We start from the raw sequence: 25,092 nt of genomic DNA, 5'->3' as shown, positions 1-25,092 counted from the left end.
GCTGGAGCCTGAGGAGCTGCCACTCTCTGTTAGCCCCATCTCCCCTCCTAGCTCCTGTGCTGCCTGCAGAAAGGGTTGGGGAGATGAGGGAGGAGGAGTGAGCTGCCAGTTGGTGTTTGCCTGGCCTGAGCTGGAGTGGGGGGTGGGGCTCCAATCCACTTGCCCCCCTCCAGCTCAGGCCAGTGAAGCCCCACTTGCTCCCCTTCCCCACTCCCTTCCTACCCTGAACTTAAGGGAAAATTCAAGCTGTGGTCATTTCAAAGCCAAATAGAAAAGAATATTTTTTCTATAATAAGTTACATGAAATCTGTGTGCCCAGCCCTAAACTTACACTATACTAGGCTTTTATCTTGCTGTATTGCATTGCAAATGTGGGTGTAGTTAGCTGTCTGCTATCAGCACCTATAGGTCTGATTCAGTATTACATTTTACCAGCTTTCCCTCTCCTATTACAACTCTGCATTTCAGACTTCACTAGATAAATTAGCTTATTTAAAGATAAATCTCAAATAACTATTTTCTGATCATATATTTCTACCTTTTTGGTCTGCTTTTTTTATCACCACACAAAACATTTGGGGAACTTGTACACTTGATGTCCAGGCAATGCACGTGTGATGAAAATTTCTCTTTGTGTGACTTAATAACATCACACTTTACATGTACGTGAGTTTTGTGGGTTTTAAATGAGTTTGCAATGTTGCAACTTGAAACGTTGTAGTCATTAATCTGTCACGTATACATGGTAATTCACTGAATGATGTGTAGTGAGTCCCTTTGTCCATCAGGTGTTCCTACAATTTGAAGGTATTTGTTTGTAATGAATGTTTTAGGACACTCCTGGTGAATACCGCTGCCTGGACCCTGTCTCCTCTACTTATCAAAATCAGTCACCGATTTTGAAATAGATCTTCACTTCTAAAATGGATTGCTGGCTTATAGTTTCAAAGATCAGTTGAATGGAATAATTCCTGAAAGCAAATAGTTAAAGCTGACAAGTATTGCTTGCCTCCATGTGAAAAGACTGTGAATAAAATTAATCTTACAGATTATTAACTGTACTGGTTTGGGTTTTAGTTTTGATTCCTTTAGGCCACCTAAACAAGCAGTATAGTATGAATACTTGCTCCTTTTTTGATTAGTGATGATCCATCCCTCTTTTATTACCACAGGCTTTTTCATTGGGGATGTAGAAACTATAGAGAAATGTGTCACTTGTAAGAAAGACTGATATAAACTCTGAAGTAAAAGTAGTCATTTTGATTAAAGTGACAAATATTCAACATACTTTGACACTATTTTCAATATTAACCATCTTGTAGTCACAAGAAACCTTCTAGCTTGACTGAATGTCTAAAAATGATTATTTCCGACCTTCTGAGGCTATAAGTTCCAAACCATTGTATGCCATGGACTAATCTCTTGTATAGATATATTTTATAGCGTTCCACAACAACATTTAAGATTCCAGTTTATAAAACCATAGTACTGTATTAACCGAGCAGCTCAGAGGTACAAAGAACAGTTGCAGTGTAGTGAAATCAAAAAAATTTAACTTGCCATCTAAATATTTTTAAGTTATGTAATGGCAATGTTCTCATGCTAATCCTGTTCCTTGAAGCTTGAAGGCATCCCACTGTGCCTTAAAATGTAAGGACTTTGCACAGTTTCATTTTTGTTTTATTGAAGATAATCTTAGTAGTTTTCATTTACAGTTCAGTGGAACTTTCTTTCCACAGCAGCCAGTTACTTAATGTTACATTTGCATCATATGTATACTCCCTAAAACTGCATGGATGTGGCATGTTATTGTTATTTAACACATTTAGGGCTATTTTTTCAAGACAGTCTCTAAATATACACCTGTTAAAATACAAATACACCAATTTCTAAGAGTGAATGGACTTTTGTGTGTGAAAATAATGAATCAGTTATTCTATCTTCATGCTGTAAAATTGAAAAATTATTCCTTATTTTTTTTCAAGTTAAAATTTACATGCAACAGATGGCCTGGTTTTTGTCAATTTGGCAGCTTCTTTCTTCCTCCTTGTGCAGCACTCCATCCTTAAGTGCCTTTAGACTTCAAAAGGCTGGGCAGCAGCCTTCTTCTCACAGTATAAACACTAGGAAGCCACAATCTCTTTTGTCTCCATTAAAAATGAAGGAAATGAATCTGACCTCAACTAGACTTTGGCATGTTCCATAATCCTACCATCTCAGAGATCTAAGTATTACCAAGCACTGTCATTTCTGCAGGCAATTTGTGACTTGATCCCTTAATCCAGCCTACTCTTTCCAGTAGAGTGCTAAAATTGCAGAGCAACAGTCAAAGGAATGAACTTCATTCAGTGGATAATGAGGAATTAATGTGAATCAATGCCATTCCAATTGCTGTGCACTGATCCATGTAACAAACCATGAAAAATACCTTCAGTTACTGCAGAAGCCTGTTTATTTTAGACAGGCTGTCACAGCTGGAGCTTCCTTGTGCCAAAAGGCAGCATTTGTTAGCTGAGAGCACAGTCACTACAGTCTGGGCTGCCTCCTCTCCAAGGCAGAGGCAAGTATCTAACAAAGCGCGGGCACGGCCAGTCACGGTAGGGAAGGAGCTGATTGTCTCATAGTCCATTCTAGACAAAACATGCTGGGAGCGAAGGACATCAAGGATATGGTTGAGGCGCCCTTCTGTCATGCAGCTTAGGATGGCCTCTCGCCCACATGCTAGTATCTGGCAGCAGTGTCCTTTGTAGCAAGGACCTTGAGTTAAGGGGAAAAAAAACCCAAAATTAGATAAGCCTCAAACTGGCAGTGCTGTTTTTCCATGAACTGCATAATTAATCAATAGGCAGAATTAACTAACAGAAGTGTTACTCTGCTGAATTGAAAGGAGATGATCGAGATTTCATTGACTTACAGACTTTGTTATAAAAATAGCACTGGCCATTGAACAGCACTACAGAAAAATAATTCTTTCTAAAGAGTGTTTTTAGTGAGTGATGAGAAGATATAAAGGGAGGGGATTCCCAAGTCTGGCCTGGGTAATGGAGCACCTGGAGACTTTTGTGAAGTAGTAGGGAGGATTGTTCCATCTTGTAGAGAATGGCAGGATAGACGGCAGCATGGGTAAATCTGGAGGATAATACAGCTCAGTACTTCTACAGTGCAAGGAGGAGTTAGTATATACACTGAAATGAGACTGGTGCAGAAATTCAAACTCTGACAAAATTGTAAAGAACTCTGGATTTTGTCTTAGAAGCTTCTCTTTATTAGCTCATGAAATTGTGCCTTTTAGATTGATTAGTATTCATTATTTTGTCCCTCTAGTGAGAAGAAGAAAAGAGGTCATCATAACGCTGGAGAACACGCCTTGATCATTCTTTGTGTTCCTTTTCTGTTACTAAGGGGGCCCTGTCATTGTCTTTTCTCACACAAGGTCTTTTGTTGGTTTGCCTAGAAACCGTGCCTCCAGTCTCCAATTACTGGAGGGAATAAAGAGATGTCCAACTTCATGGTGATGATAAGGGTCAAATTGGCAAAAACTGGGAAACTTGCTTTCACAAACTTTTCACTATGGAAAAGAGGTGGCTTTCACAGAGTAACAATTAGCCTTATCCATTTCTACTCAGAGGGTAAATTAAAGCCTTTTCTTTAGGATCTTGCAAGAAAAAAGTATAAGAAAGGAAAGTTGTCCTCCATCTGCCCTTTTCCACATCCAGTAACAGCCTTGGCAGAAGCATATAGTATTCATGATTAAAGGTTAAACTAAACCTAAACAATGTCTTTTCCTCTTGCTTTTATAACCAGTAGGCCTGCTTTGCCAAAAGCCTAGTATATAGGTTATGTATTTTCCATAAAAATCCTGCCCAATGAGAGCCTATTTCTGAACAAGAGCAAAAAATGCAAAAGAGCAAAATGTCTTTGGCCAAGGCCTGAGCTTTCAGGAACACAGGAGCAGTCCCAGGGACCATCTAGTTCTATATCCTATTTCTGACAATGACAATGACCAGTGTCAAAGCTCATAATTACTAGAAAATGTACAAGAAAAATCTGAAAGCAGTTCCCAAAGAAATATCCTGCTTAAATATCCCCTAAACCCAAAATACAATTTTTATTTTAGTCCATGGCTAATGGTTAGCAAGCAAAATAGTACCCTGTCGTATTGTTAGTTACTTCTGTTTTTGGAGGAAGGGAAAAATCTTGACTATAAAAAGGATGAGCTTTTTCCTTGGAATCCCACCTGTTTCTGTTTGTTGAAATTGTGGGGCTTGTTGGGAATTGCACTTGGGTGACTGTCGTGGCTGGTGCAGCCATGCTTCTAGGTCCTTATGACATGGAACACCAGCTTCACTGTCTGCATTTGGAACAGGTGAAGGAGTGGAAGAGGAAGACTGTGGATTTGATTTTCTGTTGCAATAGCCTAGGTATGGAAAAATTAGAGATGGTTAAGATGAGACATCTGAACTGATTTACAGCAGAACAGGAGTTTGCTGGCATATAGGGCTATATCTTTAATAAAAAGAGAACTGGGAGCACCATCAAATATTACATCATCAGGATACTTGTTTCTGGGTTCCAGTCTTATGCAGATTTTGACTTTTATTAGTAAACGTAGTAAATATTTTGTCAGTAAACATTTTCAAACCTTGAGACGATTGTCTTAAGGAGGAGTGTATGGATGAGAAATTCACAATTGGTGTACCATATTGTCTTTTCATACAGAATACTTCTTTTATTGCACTGTATGTAGAGGGACTGTTACTAAGGCTTAAGTAACTAATCATTGCTTATAAAATGAGAATGTATAATGGATGTTGCATTTTAAATCATAGATTGGGAAAAACTATTTATATGTTTTACTGGTAATAAAAATAAAGATCTCAGCTTGTATACCACCAGCCATTTATTTATCCAGCTTTGTTTTCAGGATTTTGGTGCTGCAGCGTACAATCTAGCACTTTGAGGCAAGAACATCTTTGTTTATATGGTGTCTTGTACATTGCTGTCCTGGTCCCTGACTGGAGCTCCTAGGTGCTACTGTCAAACTAATAATACTACAGGGTAACATCTAAATCATATGTTTCAGCTAGGTTTTAATACAGGAACACTCCTCTGGGTAGTAATTTTTATAACAGGCTTTTTAAATAAACATAAAATGTAGCTTATATTTAGGTTTCCACTACCCATATTACTGGCTGCTCACAGTTTAGGACTACCATACATTTGCACCTGAAGTTGGTAAGAAGTCTCTCATCCAGAAATAGACACTGATTTATTTCAGTACTAAGAAATCTGTTTCACAAGTTTCATGTATTTAGATTCCACCACAAAAATTAAGAAATGTCCAGTGGTTCAAATCCTGTAAGTAGAGGAGCAAAGGAGACCTATTTATGTTAGCACCAAGATAAGTCCCCAGACAGTCAGAGGATGCTATTACCTAGGAATGGCTAATATGAATCATTCCTGAATTGCCTGAAGAGATGGAACTTTCCCTGGGCAATTACTTTCTACCTACAGCGAGATATTTCTCAGCAGATATTAGAAACTAGGGGAAAAGTGCTGCAGTGATGATGGTCTCATTAGGTACTTATGTAGATAGCTTGTTTTACTTTATGGCACAAGGCAATAAAAATTGCACCTATCTTCTATCCACTGGATGAAAGAATGGGTAGTAATTGGTATGCCATGATCAGGGTTCAGAGAAGTCCCATTGGTAAAGGCTGTTTAAGAATGTGCCAAATCAGAAAATTCCATGGCTGCCTTGGGTATGTTCCTGATCCCAGGTTTACCCACTCACTTCTAGATATACACCGGCTAGATGTGAGCTCTGCAGTTAAAGGGTGGTGGCCAAAATCTTGTACCACTGCAGCACTCAAAAAAGACCTTCACTGCAGTGGATTGTACTGCTTTGGTTTATGACAACAGAGGATATATAATTGTACACTGAACAGGGAGTCATGGAGAGGAAACCACTAGAAATATTTAACATTTTGCTAGAGCTTGGAGCTGAAAGCATCCTAAGGTGGTTCCAGTCCTGCATACCTCTTTTTTCTCTTGTGCTTTGGGATGTGGTATCTGCAAGTGCCATATGATTAACATCCTCTCTTCCTGCATCATCTGTACTGCTGTCAAGGAGAACAGTTGACAAGCTCTGGGGTATTAAAGGAATTATCTTGTGGAAGAACCAATTGCTATTTTTCTGTGCACTGATAAGCTGAAAAGAGATGAAACAAAGATTTTTTTTTCTTGATTTTTTTTCCCCCTCTTTTTTACCAGAGATCATCTTGACTAAAAAAACTTCCTTTAGGGGTGAAAGGGTATATCAGCACTGCAATCCAGAAGTGCAACTGCAACTTGTATTGACACAGACAAGCTAGTTTATACTAGCTAGCTGAAGTGCCAGTAATGATATAGCCACAGCAGCACAGACCTAGGTAAATTACCTAGGTACTGAGCCATGGTCCCAGGTGGATCTTGCAACCCATGGTACTGGCAGCTATACTGTATACTGAAACTCAAGCTGAACTAGTCACACCTCTGGACTGGTGCATAGCTGAAGCACCTTAAGTCAAATTTGAAAATGGGACTTATGTGTTCTTTAAAGTTTTTCCCCTACTGCCTGTGAAAGAAGGCATAATTTGCTTACCTCTAAATTCTGTACATTTATCTGAAGTGTGTGTGTATCTGAGCCTTTGCATGCATTCACTGTACTCTCCTGTAAGAAAAAGATACACTGTAGTAAACACCCACATAATCCATGTAATCAGAGAATCTGTGTTCAACACTAAATCAGATTCTGTTTTCAGCTATATACAATGAACTCCATGTTGTGACCCTAGTTTTACACAGCTGTTTGTAGATTTTGTTCTCATGTCTATATTGCTAAAGTTTCTGCTGTTTTAAATTAATGATAAAATCCAGTTTTGGATCATGAAAGGGAGAAAGAGGATGCCTATAGGCTGAAATCTGTATGAGTGTATCAGGATTGCTACAACAACTAGTTTCCTCTAATATAGCTAATCTACAAAGCTGTGCTGGAGCTAATGTGTCAAAATGTTTGCTTGCAGCAAAGATGCGTCATGACTTGTAGCTTTTGTCCTCATTTTCCCAATTTAGTTCATCTGCAAGAAGTTCATTCAAGATCATTTAACTGCTCGATGCATTTCACTAAGCCTGAATCCATTTCTTCTGTTGCCGATATTTTCAGTAGCATATTAGAAACTGTTATGCCTAACTTGTTATTTGAACAATGAGCAGTTCTCTTGGTTAACTTAGCAAATGGAAAAAATAAAACCTTCTTCAAATGAGGCTAAAGTCATATGCAAAACATTCATGGAAGTACTGCAGAAGTATTAATCACATGCATTAGCTTCATGTAGAAGTAAAGTAGCCCACAGCTCAGTTGTGTTACCTACTGAAACAATGCATTAATTGACATGGTTAACCTAATATCATCTTTCTGTTTTCACTCCTCAATAAATTGTCATAAATTCTCTATATGTCTGACTCTTGAGCCCCTGCCACATGTTACACTTAAGATGTGAAGATACTTAAGACTGGGGTGGGCAAAATATGGCCCACAGGCTGGGTCAGACCCATGAGGCCATTCTATCTGGCCCACATGGCACCTGAAAAATTTAGAAAATTAATATTAATCTGCCCTTGGTTCCTGTCAAAAATGACAGGAACCAGGGGCAGTAGAACCCAGGGGAAGCCCGGTGGCCTCCCACAACAGCAGGGCCCACCTGGCACCCCACCAGCCAAAAGCCTCAGCAGGGGCTTCTGGCCTGGGACCACATGGCTGCCCTGTGCCAGAACTTCAGGTAAGGGTGGGTGGGGAGGGCAGGGAAGGACCCCAGGCAGGAAAGGAACCCAGGGAAATGTGGCCTAGGGAAAAGCTGAGTGTGGGGAAAAGTGGCCCCTTGCCCACCCCGTGCCCGGCGCCCCACACTGCAGCTGCTTGCAGCCTGCCTGAGGCTGCCTGTGCCTGCTTAGGACAGCCACGCGTGGGCTGCAAGCGGCTGCAGTAGGGAGCGCCAGCCACGGCGGGGGAGGAGCTTTTCCCCGCGCTCAACTTTTCCCTGGGCTCCTTCCCAGTGTGGAGGAAAGCAGCCCTTCCCCTGCCCCTTGGACAGCACTCCCTGCTGCAGCCACTTGCAGCCCACGTGGGGCTGTTCTGAGCAGGCACAGGCAGCCCCAGGTGGGCTGCAAGTGGCTGCAGTGCGGGACGCTGGGCACGGGGTGGGCAAGGGGCCACTTTTCCCCCCCTGAGCTCAGCACCAACTTGTAACCTGGCCCCACTGTCAGTCTGGGCCCCACACTAGCTCCAGGCTTGCCTGTCAGTGCTGTGCATGGCAACCAAGCAGTGTTTGCCACCACCACCTGTGGGCTGCCCAGTGCATGAGTTCCGGGTGGGCAGCTGCAGCAGCAAACACTGCCTAGCGCGGCAGGTAGGGGGGCTGCAGCTGCTGCCACCATGTGCAGCCCTGAAGGGCGAGCCTGGAGCCAGCATGGAGTCCAGGCTGGCAGCAAGGCAGATTACAAGCTGGTGCTGAGTACGGGGAAAAGCAGCCCCTTGCCCATCCCGTAGCCAGTGCCCCATGTTGTAGGTGCTCGCAGCCCATGTGGGGCTGCCTGTGCCTGCTCAGGACAGCCCCGCGTGGGCTGTGAGTGGCTGCAGCAGAGAGTGCTGACCATGGGGTGGGTGAGGGGCTGCTTTTCCCCATGCTCAGCACCAGCTTCTTTCTTGGTAGGAAGCAGGGGTTTGGGGCTGTGCAGCAGGAGTGGGAGTGAGTGGGAGCATGGGGCCTGCACTGGTGTCCTGGGGCCCGTGCCAGTGGAGCCCAGAGCAGGGTGGCAGGAGTGTGGTGTCCCAGCTGGCAGGGGCTCTATGGAGCCAGGCCAACTCCCCCCTCTCCCTGCTGATGCAGCCCAGCCTGGCTCTACAGACCCCTGCTAACCTGTGTCCCGGTTTGGGCCCCACCAGTGCCGGCCCTGGGACATTGGTCCCGAGACATTGGGACATTGGTCCCAAGATGCTGACCAGGGGGTGGGGCACCTGTCAAGGGGCAGGGCTATCCATGCGGCCCTCAACAGCCTGCCAAAACTGGATAAGTGGCACTCCACCTGAAATAATTGCCAACCCCTGCTTAAGACATCTAAAATTAGTAAATCACCTCTTAAGTTGTAACCTGACCACATGTTAAAACAATTAATGGAATCATAAAACAAGGACTAAGCCACCAAGTTATCCCACAAAAAATCCTACCACACCATTAATTGAGGTGCAGCCCCTTGGATGGGAGCCCTGACAGCTGATCTAGGCTCTCAGCTGCAGGGGCACAACATGGGCTCCTGTGGCTAGGATTCCCATGAGCTGAGGGGAGTCCTATCCATGGGATCTTGCTACTTGCTGGTGCAGGGGGATCCTGGGCTTCCCCTGCATTGGCAATAAGGCATGATGGGATATGATGCTCAATTCCACAGTACTGCCTCCTGCCATGTATGCATGGTATGATAGGGGTCTTATGGATTGATCAATTATTAGTGTAGTTCTCATCTCATGTGAATCTTGGGGTGCAGACACAAGAGCAACTCCCCACTGTAACTGAGAATGCTTTGCAGGAAGTGTTCTGAGTTGCAACAATCCCTTGGAACAAACAAAAGTTCACTGTTGGTTCCAGGAGCTGGAGGGGAATCTAGCTATTGGTTTTCCCTAGCAATGCCCCCCTCCCCCCCACCAGCTGGGAGGGGGAAAGGGAGCAGAGGGAGCTTGTTTTAGGGGTTCCCCAGTCAGCACTGCTGGGTAGGATGGGTGTATTGGAGACCCCTGGCAGGCAGCACAGACAAAAGTTACAGAAGATGCTCTGTTTTGAAATGTCTTCATTTGACCCCCTATGCAACGAGGGTTCAGATTTTTACCAGATTGGCCATTTTTTAAGCTATCTGTAGCTGTGCACTTGTGGTTGATCACAGCTATAAACTGCTTTCTGTGGCCAAATCAGGTGAAAATTATCACTTCTGTCTGCACCCTTGAACGAAACTTTTAAGGCTGGCATTTAATTTTGGATCATTAGGAGTTAAATGAATTAGATAGCTCCATCTAAATGGCCTTAGAATCTTCATGCATAGCCTTTTGAAGCAATGAAAGAGACAGAATCTTGTTTGATTCTGAAGATGATAATCACAAAGACAATATTCACAGGTGACATATATGGGACCAATTCTGAATTCTGCACTAACCTTTGTATCAGTCAAACTGTAGATTGCATTAGATATCATCTCCTTGCTAAAAGTGCTCAGAATTCCTCTTAGGAGTTCTGCACATTCTGTGGGAGGAAAAAAAAAAAGTTAAATATGGTATTTGAATAAGCATGTGAATAGTGATGTGTTTCCACTTACTTTCATATTCCAATGCAATCATATGAAGCAGCCACCTCAGACTTTTTAAATGAATAACTTAGAAGCTGCCTTTACCTAATACATATATTTGATTTTTTGATCTGGTGTTAAAACAAAGTTTAGGATCTGATTTTCAGCAATGTGCATAATTTTAAACCTATTTTTTCATAATTTGAAAGCGGTCACAGTAAATGCATATGCAGACTGCTAGTTGGATGCTTTTGTGTACAGATCTGAAAAATCTAGGCAGTAGTTTATTATTAAGCTTTCAGAACTATCTTCCTAGAAAGAGGAAATCAGATCCTTGCCTAGTGTAAATAAGCACAGCTTCAATGACTTAACCAGTGGTGATAGCTGTTCCAAAGGAAATTGGTTATTATTTATAAATAAGAAATTTTAAAAGTAAGTTGACCTTTTTAAAAACACTGTGATTGGATATCAATCCCCAGCCTTTATATTGCTAAATTTGCTACATTACTTTTAAATAAAGAAACTGGAAATAGCTAAGCTACCTCTGAGGAGGAAGACAGCCTTACTAGAAAAAAATCCTAGAGTATTATGATCATGGTCCCCAGATTGCTTTATCTTATACCTAAGTTAAACTATAATATTGTCTTCATTGGGATATCCCTGTGGCTTGCATTTGCAACTGGCAGAGGGAAGATGCTAAAATTACCTGCCATATGTGGCCTGTAATCTGGGTCCTGGTGCCAGCACAGAATGATCAGATGTAACAGCCTGTTTCTCTGGGGCAAACTGCTTGGTATAAACTCTGCTTCAGTTACAGGCCGCTGACCACTACAAACTCCTGTCACAACCTTCAGCAGTGTTTTCTTGCCTATAATTGAACAAGGAAATATTAGTGTAAAACCTGCATCCCTTCCCCACACACACACTGCATATACAAATGCTTTTAAACTGGTGACCTGTGCATATTATTTTGTATATTTTAAAATAAAGACTTAAAAAACCAAAACAATATAAAACAAACAAGCAAGTAAAAAACCTAACAACATACTTCTAAATAAATCTGAACAGTGTATACCGTATGTACCCAGTGGCAGCAGACCATTTATTTCTACTTATAAAGATTATGCCTAAACATAACTGGGTGCATATGCATAACTAGCAAAGCATATGCACAAATACCTGACTTGTACATAAAGTGACTATTAAAGTGTGTACAGCCTAAGCACACAGCTCTATCTTGCAGTTTTGTGTTCATTCTGAAGATACGTTCTGTTGTTCATGAGATTTTTTTGGGTAGCCACAAGATGGCAGTGTAAAAATAAAGGCATTGTCTTTCATGAATATTGACATTCTACTTTACCTGATATTTTTACTCTGTCCTTTTCAACATGAGAAATGCCATATAAAAAAAACAAGTGGAGTGCACTCAACTCGTTTCCATGTTGGATATATAATTTGTTTAATTACATAACACAATGCCACTCCAAATGTTATGCATATTGATTACATCATTACAAACATTGGTTATCTTCAAATTGGTTAAGTGTATAAACTACTTACATGCATATGTAGTTCAGTCCCAAAGTCTACTTTATAATGTAATTGCATTCAGTTTAACTACGATAATTGGTGCCAGAAACAGTAAAGTAGAAGCAGTTGTCAAAGGGTTGCTAGTATAAGCTTTGATGTTGATGGAAGTTATTTTTAGGCCTTGAAGATGCAGGTAGATGCCCACCTCAGGACCAACCAGCTCGCATCATTTTTTATATTCCTATACTAAACCCCAAACTGATTATCAGATGCCTTAAAAATTACCAGAGCTAGTTCCTATCGGAGCTGCTACTAAATGTGTTGAAAATGATGGGAGCTAGTCAATTTTGGGTCTGCTAATACCATAGTATTCACATCCTTTGAGAGAGATTATTCTGAATTTAATTAACTTTGCTTAAATTTGTGTCAGTGCCTTTTTTCAATCCCAAACCTGGGCTATTAAGTGGAGTATGCTATAATCTGTTAGGTGAACTACAGCCAGTAAAACTAAGATACTATATACACAAGAGCTCAGAACTGTGCTGCAAAATCATAATTGCATACTGCCCTCTTCGCTTGGTACATAGCTGTTTGTAGAGACATAGTTGAAGTTTATAAGTCTAAAATTGTTATCTTCTTTCATAAGAGGAGGTGAGAATTTTTGTTTGTGAAACAGGCTAGGAGGAATGAGATGTTTATTGATGAACTTTGCAGAAGCCATGCTTATGTGGATAAAACTCTAGGAAAATTTGAAGAGGTGCAAAATCACAATCCTGCCCATTTGTGGTCATTAAAATACCCAGGGCACTCTTTGTAGGAACAGGACTCTTTGCTAGCTCTGATGTCCTGGCCACAGTCCAGCTGGAGTATTACATCATGTCTATATTTCTTTTTCTCTGGAGTTTCAATTAGATCTACTAGCCTTTTTATTTCCTGACAGACAGGATTGTGTAATATTACCACATGTTAGATGACTGCTGTCTTCCATTCCAGAGTCAGTGAATTGAACAAGGCTAATAAGGAAGCAGTGCATGTATAAACAGTAATTGGATGGAAGGTGATGTATAATTGTAAAGTTATCATTTTAGAGTCATGTTTCATACAAATGGACATTAAGCAATTTCCAAGAAAAGATCCCTGCTGGTTACAAAGCCTATTGATGCTTGATTCTTATAGTACTTAGCGCACACTGGAACCAGGAAAATCCTTTTGATTGGACCATGTAATGAAAAAAATCCCACAAATGGCTAGACTGCATGCCATTTTTCACACAGAAATGTGCAGCAAGTGTCATGCAGTTTATTTATCAAGGCATGTTCTTTTGCACTTCTGAAACATTTTTATTGCTATAGCAATTACAGTAGGATGTAGATACAACATGACATTATATCACTTTTATAGAACTCATGGTGGGGTAGAATGGATTTTTCTCTAAAGGATTTTTGTTATATGTCAAGGGAGGCATGCTGTCAGTGATTGACAGTGGGATTTGAATGGGCACATCTGAATCCTGGTTCTTATCTCTGCCTCTAACTTGCAGGGTGATTTTTCTGTTAAGTCACTCAAATCTTTCTCCATTTTTCAGTCTGTAAACTCAGGATAATTCCTAGTGCATGTAATGGTGCTTATATGGTGCTACAGGGCCTTGCAGATGTACAGTGCTGTAAAACTGGTGTCATAAATACAAAAGAGATACAGGTATTTTTTAACAAATAAATAGAAATGCCAAATAACCACTTAACTACAGTAAACATGGGTATATATTATTTAGGAAAACAATATACCATTAAAGTTGCCCTCAAAGAGAAATTTTGCTTCTTTTGTAATCATAAGAATATTTTGTTGGATCTAAGGCTCCTTACGAGAGATGTGATATTGTGGAATACTGCATTATAATAGAGATCTTCAACAAAAAAAAAAAGACATCATCAACACTTTTCTTAGATGAGGGAAATGTAAGAAAAAAAGCTAAGGAAAAAATAATGGAAAATCAGCCATGAACCACAAAGAGATAAATACCTTTAAAAGGCTTCTGTCTACTTAGGCTTTCCCAACACATCATTCCAAAGCTAGAGGGAAACAAGGAAAGTGTTTATATTAGTTTGGAATCTACATTTGCGCTGTGGTTTATTCCTGAAAGAATGACTTCATTGGTTCAAGAGGAGGGCATTTTCCACTTTCCACTACATCTAAATCTATCCAAGTCTTTCTCAATTAACAGGATTTCCTGTTTTGCATATTCCTGCACCTCAGTTTCCCAAAAAATAAACCAGGGTGGAAGTGGGGAAGGAGGATAACAGCCATAAGGTAGGTATTTCAGAGTTTTAGGATTCCTCTTAAACCTGGTATATTATTTGCAAAAATTTGTAACTTAATTTACTTATGTGGCCTTCAAAACTTTTCATTCTTCTCTTCTCTTTTATTACAGCAGCTGAAATATGGAAAGCGATGGTAGTATTGAGCATGCTGGCAGGGGAATGAAAAGTTGATTTACTAAAAGCTTGAGCCAGAACACGCTAATCTTTCTCTCTACATTGGTGAACTTTTATCAAGCCCTGAGTGTATTTTCCTTCTGTAATTTCTAGGAAATATAAAATTTCACTGAAATATTCAAGTGATTTTACTTACATTCACTTCTGGAAAAATATTGGTGTAATATATAATATTTAGGGACAGAAATTGTATAACTGGCAGTCTCCCATGAAATAGCTGGTTCCTCATGAAAAAGTGTGGGGAAATGGCTATGTTCAACAAGCTGGCAAAGAGCTGGCAAAAAGCTGTCCCCTAGAAGGGCAGGGGGAGGGAGGAAGGGAGGAAAAAAAAGGCAGACTGCCCATCTCCTGAAGTGGGGGTGGTGGGGGGGGCAGGGGAGAGAGAGGTGAGAAAAGTTCCCATCTCTCTTTCTCCAGAAGAGGATGGAGGGAACAGGGAAAAGCCCACCAAAGGCTACAAGATGGCAATGTAAAAATGAAGGGGAGCTGGGTGGCGGGATGACAGCCAGAGCAGAGCAGAGCAAATCAGAGGCTGAGCCCCTGATGTCGGCTGTTGGTTTTCCTCTTGAATAAAATTTACAGTTGGTATTCTTAAAAAATCGTTGCCTCCATTCCTTTAGTTTAGCCAGGTAGTCAGCTTTATACTTCCATTGGGTACAGGAACTATTTAATTGCCACACTTAAGCTGGTGGTTTACTTAGTAATTATTGCCCTGAGTCCCTTGAAGAGAGTGATAATTACTGAATTAACAAACCAGGCAGCTCCAGCTAGGGTTTATAATTGATGCCTGGGAGGGGTGAGCACCCCTCAACACCCTTCAGCCAGTGTGGGGGGCAGCTTTGCTCCTCCTTCAAAATGGCTGCCCTGACAGTTATATGGCTAAGAAACTGGGGGTCCCGGCCATGTTACAGCCATGTAATTGGGCATTGGGGCCTGTGAATTTGGAAGGTCCTTAATAATATTAGTTAATGGAAAACAAAAAGTGTATTTGATACCACATCACAGCTAGACATGCATTTATCTCATACAGCACAAGTCATTTCTAAGCAGGTATGACAGAAGGTAAAGTGAAATATGCCACCTGAAAGTAAACGCCCCTCTCTTCCAGCATGAGTCTCTTACATTCTTTGCAGTCAGTAAAACATATCATTTCTATCCTATGTATCATTAAGTACATGCATGGCATGACTCATTCTTGCTGTCTACCTTTATGACAATGGAAGTAGAATTGAAGTTGTCTAAACAACAGATAAAAGCTCTGAGACTAGAAAGCTAGCCGTATTTGACATTATTAAAAAGTCTGTCCAGAGAATCTACTACATCAGTTGTAAAGATATGTGCACAGATGTATGGGTTGCTATTTTCTGAGGTTTTGTGATTCACACAGGTTCTATTTTAAGGAGGTATGACGCATCCAAATAACAAACAAGATGGCAGTGTAAATAACATTAATTATTCATGCAAATCACTTCAATTAAATGTTATTAACTCATGTGAGTAAGCACAGTGAATTATTTCATCAGAGATTCCAGAGCCACATTGTCAAGATAAAGATCTCATTCTTATTTTTAGCTAGGCCTCACCCAGGTATCTAATTATAGTGCCTGAAATTAAATCTGGTCACAGTTGTTTACACCAACATTAGTTCCCAGTTAAAAATCCAAATATTTGAATAGTAGCTATTAGGTTATTATATGGATTGTAATTATATGCATGGAAATTTGCTTCTGTAATTTTGACACTTGCATTGGAAACCTTTTAACATTTAGACCTATAGTTGAGTTTTATAAAATAAATCTTTATATACTTAACCTCATTTAAAAAAATCCAAAAAACTAACTTAAACTGCACATGCCAGTTTGTGTAGGTGGATTAAGTTTGGGGTATAAAGACTGGGTGTACAGATCTAATATAGCAAGGACAGTTACAAGTTTGGTCCCTGGTCTGAATACTAGAAGTTTAAGGAAAAAAATAAAGAAAAAATGACATTTCATTTTTAAGGATTGGCCATATGCAGTGTACAAGAAGAGAATTGTTTAAGTGCAGGCAAGTAAATATTTACATTAAAAAGCTAATATATTTTATAGCATGCGTTCTGCTATCATGCACCTATTTTTACTGTGTTACTGTTTTGAAGCTGAAATTTTGCAGCTTAATTTTTATTTCTTAATAAGAAAATCTTCATTCTTAATATATCAACCTTAATTCTTAATATATTAAGCTGCACACAGATCACTTCCCCTAAAAATTAGGAATTTGAAGTTTAATTAATTGCTAAAACATATTAGAGTGCCTCCCAGATTTGATGTGTTTAAAGTCTTTTCTTTGGATGTAATACCCACCTTTTAAGGTCAGCTTGTGTCCTATGTTGTGTTCTGTTGTGAGTAATAATATTTTCTTAGAGGAAACATTTCAAATGCTACATGAATTGCCACCAAGGATCATGTCTCCTTTAATTGTGACTCTCACTGAAGAAGAAAAAAAACACTAACCTGTAAGTATCAGCTTCTTGTGAGGGATAACCTCCTTTGAGTATTTCAGGAGAGAGATACACTACATCCCAGCAGCTTCTATTGCAACAGTTCTCCAAGGCTGATCCCAGCTGTTTCTTTCTCCAGTATGTTAGGCCATAATCTGTTATCTGTAGAAAAGGGAGGGTGGCGATTATAGCTATGATATGGCAGCATCACATGCCAATCAGGTATTTTGTTAGGGTAGACATCTGATCAATACTGTAAAATTGTCCTGTTTTCAGGGTTTGACTAATTTTCTAAGTTTTATATTAAGAAAATAGTTAAGATAAAAAGGTAAATGAATAGGGTCCCACCTTTGCTCTGTATTGTGCATCCAAAACAACATTGGAGGGTTTTAGGCTATAGTGGGGAAGAGGAGGGTCTAGACTGTGGAGATGATTCAGTCCATTAGCAACATCTGACAGGATCCTTATGAGTACAGGAAATGGCAATTCCGGGTACAACTGATGCTAAAAAAGGAACACTAATTTCAATGTAGTATTCCACAACATATTTTCAGCATCTTAAAGTGATTATCACTTACATTAACAATTATAATGCCCAAGTGGAAAGTAAAATGTATTATTGGCAAAAACAATTATTTCAAAAGTATTGCCCATAATTTAGACACTGGCTGTTCCAATTCCTAAGCAGTATTGCACCTATAAAAGGAGTTCAATCAAAAACCCCTTCTCTTTTGTACCTCGTGGATGAGTGACTGGAGGGATCCATTACATGCCCATTCAGTTACTATCCCAAGAAGTCCCTCAGACTGGTATATCCCAAGAGAAGGCAACAGATGTTCAGATCGAATGCGTCGGGTATTGGCTATGTCTTGGAGCAGCAACTTGAATTCACTGCAGACAGATAACAGAGATATAGGGACAGTATTTAGTATAGTGCATTTCAGAGACAGATTCAGGGTAATGTTGTTTCTTTATCATCTGGAAAAGGAAGGGTTTCCTCTCCCATCATTAGCCGCTGTTTAATACCAACAAATGTTTTTTTGGCTACCCAACCAATATATATTTAAAAATATATTTCACAAAGTGATTGTTTAATTGAAAAAGAATAAGAAAGCTAGCTTTAATATCATGCCTTTGTTGTATTAGTATCATGAAGGTTTTTTTTTAAATCAGGTCTAAAATGCAAAGACAGCAGAAAGCTAAAATGCATTAAAAATAGATGTAAAATAATTAATTTTTTCTTTGCTGTCCACCAAAAAATCATGTTTTTCCTTGTACTATAAATGGGACTCCCTGCAAATTCTACCTTGTTCTGCTATAATCTGGTTTGCCGGTCTTGGGGTGTCTTTGTCAGAGTAATAACAAAAGTGATGCAGCCTAATGAATTCATTGGCATTACATCCATTTCTGCTGAGACTGGTCTTTACTTGTAAGTGCAAATGTGGTATATTTCAGGAGAAAAAGGAAGTCTTGCTTTGATTGTCATTAGAAGATAAAGATTTTATTTTACAGCTTCAGGCAGTATCTTCTTTGTGCAGCCACACAACAGAGACACACAACTGCGTTATTTGAATTTCAAGGAAAATAAATGAACTCCTCTCACTATAGATTAATTCCCTATACTGGGCATTTGATTTTAAGCATATGATCTTCTCTGTAGTATTTTCTGAAATAGAGATTCAATGCTGTTTATTCAAACTGATTGATTTCAGTGGGCTTGGATTTCATTCTGTCATTATTCTAGGGACTAAGTAGGTAGGGCTTGGGACTGAAAAATAAATCTATACATATAGAGAAAGGGCCTATAGTTTGGCTTTGGATCCTAAGTGTTCCAATGTTTGGATCTTGATTCAACTCTAACAACTCTTCAGCTATGAAGAAGCAATCATTAGACACCATTTAGAAGTAGACTCACAACAGCATGTCATTTTTTATATTTTAGTTTACATTTGTTATCCCAGTAGGTAGCGGGACAAAGCTTGACATCTTCTGATTATTCATCTCGTATGCCATTAGACTCTCATAGAATTTAGTGACCGTTTCACTACCTGTAGTCAGAGCTTGGCTAAGCAAAACTGAATTTAGAATATCAAAATTTGGTCTGTCTAACAATGCCCGTCAGTGCTAGCACCCTAGCTCCTATTATAATTGTGTGTGCAATTTCTCCACTGACTTCTGTTCCCTAGTCAGCCTCAGCATATAGAAGACTCTATTCAATGACCTGACACTCATTCCCTGAATTTCCATGTCTACTGGTGGAAGAAACAAGTGAATATCCTAAACCCCTTCAATTCCCCATACCCTCCCTATTATTGTTAAAGGAAAAAAGATGCTTTCTTAAAAATTCCCTTTGAGGAATGTGATGGTCAGTTTTCATACTGGCTGCATCTGCACGAGGTGCTGACTGCATAGTAGTCTGTGACCACTGTGCAGTAGTGTTACATGGCAGGAAGCATGACACGATGCTACTGCGTAGTAGTCATGAGCTACTGTGCAGTCGGCATCACAAAAAAGCCATTCTTTGGTGTGACTTTGGTTACTGCACAGTCATTTAGTATTTGTATCTCATGTAGACGCAGCCATTGAAAAGTATACAGTCTAACTTACCAGTGCCACAGAGGTTGTTACCTGCCCTTCTCCTGAAGCACTATGCTGACAGATGTGGTTAAAATCTATCAGCTGTAGTTTAGTCCTACCCCATTTATAGATAGTTCCTGTACTTTTCAAACTCTTTGTTGTAATCTCCTCTGTTTTACATATAACACATGATTCATGGAAATATATGAAGTGCAGTTATAGTCAGAAATTATTAAAAATTACTTTGTGGGTTCCACAAGTTCTTTAAACTGAGGATGCCAGGCTGTGGGAGGAAAAAGGCAAGCAAAATTCTGATGCTAATTTATTTGCCTAATTTGTGTAGGGATAGATTATGCAGTTATACCTCAAACTGTCCAGTTGCAATTTTTGTAATTGCATGTCCAACAGCACTAATGGCACACTAACATGATATATGCAGATAGGAGAGCTTTTCAAACATGAAATTAAACATATGCTCTTGCACTTCCACTTCTTTTTAAGTATAATATCCATGGGTAATTCCTTTTTGGTTTGAACTAGCTTCTATGCAAGCCTTCCCAAAGACTTAATTGGGATCTGGGGGCCCTCTGAGCCATATGGAGACCATCACTAAAGAAAGAATAGTTTGTCTCTCAAGATGAATATTTGGATTTCTTAAATAAAAGAACTTAGATTCAAAGGCAACCAAAGAGCAGAGAAGGGTCTTAGCTGAAACCTTTGGATACAGCCACCCTCAAAGTTTCGGGGGGAGGTGTTTTGTAAACATGATTTTGCAAATGATCTCTGCCTTTTTAATGGAGCGAACTAGCCCATTAGGGTGTTTTAAAATATGAGTGTTTTAGCTAAACTTCACCTCCTACAGAGCCACTTAAAAATCTATAATTCTCAGATAATGAGTAGGTTGTGTTAGACTTGCAGGTTCACATCTTAAGTTCCTTTTTGAGAATCTGGTACCAAACAGGTACATTCACCAGAAAAATTTGGCCTTACATCGTTAGAGATACATGGACCTGTTCTTGAAAACCTGATGTATTCTATCTGTTATTGCCACTGAAGTAAAAGGGAGTTTTGTGGGTGGCTGACATCCATGTATGATTAAAAAGTTCATAGTTTTAATAATATATGTCATGGGCTAAATACCATCTGTGAGTCTGATCTGGTACACCCATTGGATCCTGTGCACGGGGTCTTGTCATTTCCCTGTGGGGCTTGGTAGTTTGGTAGTGGAGAAGTGTGGCAGCATTAATAACCACTATTTCCTTGCCACCAAATTTCTGACCCTTGGGGATCAAAACACTCTGCAGGCCCAAGGCTGAGCACTCCTGATGTATGCAAACATACCTATTTCCAATGTAACCCAGCTCCCTCCTCTTCATTCTTCCTATTTGTAAACTTAATAACTTGTCATGTTTTATTTCTTTGGAGTCATTTGTATAGTGCTGAATTAAGAAGTGTACTGTTAGGTGCTAGAATAAGAGAAATAGTTCATAACTGCTGGATCAGGCCTTTTGGCTGATATTAAAATTCCTTGCATATTGCATTCTAATCTATTCAACTGGAAATCATCAAATTGGAAAGGCATATTGGGTTCAAAGAATCCTGCATGCTAGAATTCACACTGGTTCTATCGCTGCACTATTATCTTACCAAGTTGTTTATGTGATGAATTAAAATCAACACCTACCTCTCTGCTGTATTTTGGCTTGTCAACAGCTTCACTGAGATGTTAATTTTCCAAGGTACATGAAAAGCTTTAAGGGCAAAGCCACTGCCTCTTCTGGTCAAAATAAGGCTACTCAGGTCTTCCTGGGTTGTTATGGGCATTAAATTGGCCATTTCTTGATGTTTATTTGGAAAGGAGAACTAAAGAAAAGAGAAAAGTTTAGGCTTGGGCTTTTGTTACCATTATGTAGGGTCAGTGAAGTTACAGTAATCCTTGCTTCCCAAACTAATCTTCACCTGAATTCAGAAGGTTTCTTATTACTGTTTGCTGGACCAGATTGTCTTAAAGACATATGGCAAATGTTACTGAAAGCACAGAGATGCCCTGAGGATTACTTACAGTTTATATAGGGAGTTGTGAAATAAGTGTTTAGTAGTATTCCCAGTTCCCATTATAGTCAGTAGGAAGGGTAGACCATTATTTAAATGTAATATTCAGTTTTCTAAGGATGATGTCATAATATATAGAAGTAAAAAATTAACGAACTTACAGTTTTGGGCTGAAAAGAAATATAGTTCCCACCAAAGCCCATGGAAAAATATCAATAAGAAATAATCCCTTGAATTCCACTTCTGGTGCCATGCCATTTACAGGTTATCATTACCAACTAGGAAACTATATGTCAACACAACAAAACAAAGGGCCAAATTCCCTGTTGCTGTAAACTGGCAGATAATTTGGCCCATTGTATATAGATAGTACATCCCTAGAGCCATGCATCTGAGGTATGTACATGCTATATAACTTATTGCACATTTCTAGAGTAAACAAGCCCTCACCCAGCAGCATTGAGTAAGATACATGGGGATGTTTTAAAATATGTAGAGTCTGCTTGGTTTAGCTGTTTATCTCCTAACACCTCATTTACATCTTCACTCTACTGGCAACCTTCAAAAGATCCACTGGTTTCCCAGCATCCTGGTTGAGAATCACTGCTCTAAGTCATACATACTAAGCGGTAAATAAGGAGCATAGGTGGATAGCTGCACTTAATTTTAACAGAAAGACTCAGACAAGGATGGTTTTGTGATTAAGGCGTTAGACTGGGACACAGGAGGCCTGCCACATAACGCTTGTGTGGCCTTGAGCAAATCACTTAATGTTTCAGTGACTCAGCTCGCCATCTGTAAAATGGAAAGGATAATTCTGAGAATAAATTAACCCATACTGATTTGTGTCTTATGTGTCTTGATTACTTTTGGTACTGACCTAGCTCATTAACATTTAGCTGTGGTACCACTGCAATATGTAGCGTAGATATACCCAATGCATATTTACATCATCTAGTACAAGGAGATGCCAGTTTCAGTGAGTACCTCTTGGTCTTCCCATAGTACAAATAATAAGATGATAAATAGTTAAAATGGCTGGCCTACATAGGTCCCACATAATTTAATTCTAGTTCAATATAAAAGAATGGGTTAGCTGTTTGCTTTTTAGCAGAAGAAATACAACCCTAGGTTAAACACTTACTGCTATCCCTGCAGGAATTGTTCAAACAAAGCACTCAGATGGGATATAGGACAGAAAAATTGTTGAGCTGGATGGCAGCTACTACTGACAGTAAAGGTTTTGGATATACAGGATTTCTCTGGTGCCCAGAAAAAGATTTTAAGCACAAGATCCAATTGTTCTTATGCATCTGCTTCAACTCGCAGTTTCATTGTAAGGGAAAAAAATCAAACCTGGCATGGATCTGTCGGGGGGGAACAGTAGTTTTACAAGCAGTATTACACAGAACTCTTCCAAACTGAGATGGGCTAACCAAGACCCATGTATTCCTCAAGGTTTAAGGACAATGTATAAATTAGGATCTGGAGCCAACTCACTACTGAATTTAGGTCCAGGTTTTTTGGGAAAAGATGATCAAAACCAAAAGCACTCTCATCTTACCCATCTGTAAACACCAGAATTGGAACCATTTTCTCAAAACACCAAATATTACACGGGGGGAGGGGGAAGATTTCAATACTGAGTTTTGGATTTAAACCACTGCTGAATTTATCTATTTCTGTTTAATATGGAACTGCATAAACCTGAAACTGGTTATTGAAATTCTTGTGAGCTTTGATAACATGGATAAAATATGAAACTCACACCCCCACATTCTGGTTTTTAAAACCTAACCTTGAGCAGAGGTTTTGTGAAACAAGAATGGTACTTGTTTCACTCATTTTTTTTCCAAAGCACCAGGTGCTAAGCAAATAGAGCTGGAAGAAAAGTTTTTCTTTTAAAAATAAGTAGACCAGTCCTTTATTAGTACTAAACACTGATGTGCATATGATGATCTCATGCCCCCCACAACTTGTTGCCACCCTACTCACATGGAGTACTGGTCTACTGGTGACTAATTTGGGAGTAAAGTGCCACCCCAAGTACAATGTCAGGGGTCATTGATTGGAAGTGTGGCAATGAAAGTTTTTTCCCAGCAATTCTGTTCTCCTGACCACAGAAGTTTACTACTTCCCTTTTTAAATCCAGAATCATTTTCCTGCCACTGCTTAAGTGTAGTTTTTAACCCAGACTTGCCAGAAGCCTCAGCAATTCGAGCAAGGAAGATTATGGAGAGTGGCATGAAACTGGGAAACTCAAACACTGTAAAACCCTTCTTCTCAAGAGTAGGGTACTTCAAAAACAACCTTCATAGCTGATTCAGAATATGGGTATCTCTCTCCATATGTGAGAGGCTTGCATGGATTAATTTAATATTTAAATGTCCAACTAAAAGAAGCGTTGGAAAAAGACACTTACCTCCAGAAATACAGGCATAGAGACTGCTGGAACGAGCCAGTGTGACTGCCGCAGAGAACTGCAAGGCTGCCTCAAACTGTAATGCAATCACATTTGCTTTGCTGAGTATGAGTCAGCTGCATTGTTTATCTCCTCTTTGATTGGCTGCCTATACCCATCCAAAATTTCCCTTGGTTGGGTGTACAAACTGTAACTCCTTAGTGACTGCTGTTGTCTACATTTCCATCTGGCAGATCAGTTAATTGCTTGCAGTAGGCATGAAGAAGTAATAGCGAAAAAGTAGGGAGGTTTGATAGTCACTTTATTGTAGCTATCACTACAGGCAGAAAACAACAAAATGGAAGGGGCTGGAAACTCCACCTTTGAAGCTATCTAAATACAGGAATATTCAGAGCTGGAACTAGAGTTTGCAACTGGCCCCTATAACAGTGGGCTGACCCCAAAACTACTTTGCTTCGGGATCCAAACTTTGTGCCTTCTCTAAATAGAAGTGAAGGAAATTTATTCCACTCCACAGTGATCTATACACATACGATTAGGGGGGAGATGGAAAACTGGTACTGTAATAACAGAACTGATCTTGCTAATTGCAAAGCAGCATGCACTCTCATTAAGCTGATGGAACTGGAAGGGTGCTCAACACCTTGAAAGATTAGGAGATTCGGAAAAGAATCAATCATAGTTGACTTATTGCCTTTATTTACAGTGTAATGTAAGCGTAGTTTTTTTAATGGTACCTTGTAATGGGATTTGTCCAGTGGTACTTTGTCTGCAGCTCCCAAGTTACAAGTGGTTCTTCCACTTATCAGTTATCAAAGGGGCTTTGTTTTTTAACTGCATGATTTGGGCATATCTTTCCCACTGTCATAAATAATGTAGTCTCTAGTATTGTGATTTTCAACCAGGTTGCTGTGGCAGCCGGAGGTGCTTTGTGATCTTTCTGAGGGTGCTGTGGGGTGCCACACAATGTTCACACTGTTAGGTGTGATTCACAAGATCAATTTCAGAGTTTTCAAGTAGTAATTCATAATGTTAAATATATTCTGACCTGTTGTGAGCTTTCTGAGTTCTTTGCAACAGAAGAATTGCTGTTATTTTTCTGTAGTCAAAAATAGGTAAAAACTAGGAACTGGCATTTTCCAAAGGATGCCACAAGTCTATTGAGGTGTGCC

At 39.7% G+C, this 25,092-nt stretch overlaps 1 protein-coding gene across 2 annotated transcripts; it reads right to left on the bottom strand.

The window, feature by feature from the left end:
* Window positions 1-1,664: 1,664 nt before the first annotated feature.
* LOC149857305 (receptor-interacting serine/threonine-protein kinase 2-like) lies at window positions 1,665-24,006 on the bottom strand. Of its 2 annotated transcripts, XM_090063460.1 has the most exons (12): window positions 23,921-24,006; window positions 21,131-21,309; window positions 17,607-17,760; window positions 17,218-17,373; window positions 16,883-17,031; window positions 13,918-13,967; window positions 11,075-11,236; window positions 10,240-10,325; window positions 6,644-6,712; window positions 6,040-6,211; window positions 4,238-4,417; window positions 1,665-2,757 (listed from the first exon to the last, which is right to left on the bottom strand). In XM_090063460.1, exons 1-12 carry the CDS (start codon window positions 23,936-23,938, stop codon window positions 2,435-2,437), a joined length of 1,698 nt encoding a protein of 565 aa, XP_089919586.1. In that variant the 5' UTR covers window positions 23,939-24,006; the 3' UTR covers window positions 1,665-2,434. The 2 variants fall into 2 exon arrangements, with proteins under 2 accessions (XP_089919586.1, XP_089919587.1); XM_090063461.1 differs by lacking the exon at window positions 17,218-17,373.
* Between the last annotated feature and the right edge of the window lie 1,086 nt (window positions 24,007-25,092).

The sequence above is a fragment of the Crocodylus siamensis genome, chromosome 9 (genome assembly GCF_052110815.1).
Source record: "Crocodylus siamensis isolate JL-2025a chromosome 9, ASM5211081v1, whole genome shotgun sequence".
Taxonomy (NCBI): Eukaryota; Metazoa; Chordata; order Crocodylia; family Crocodylidae; genus Crocodylus; species Crocodylus siamensis.
This window is presented reverse-complemented; position numbering and strand designations above follow the sequence as displayed.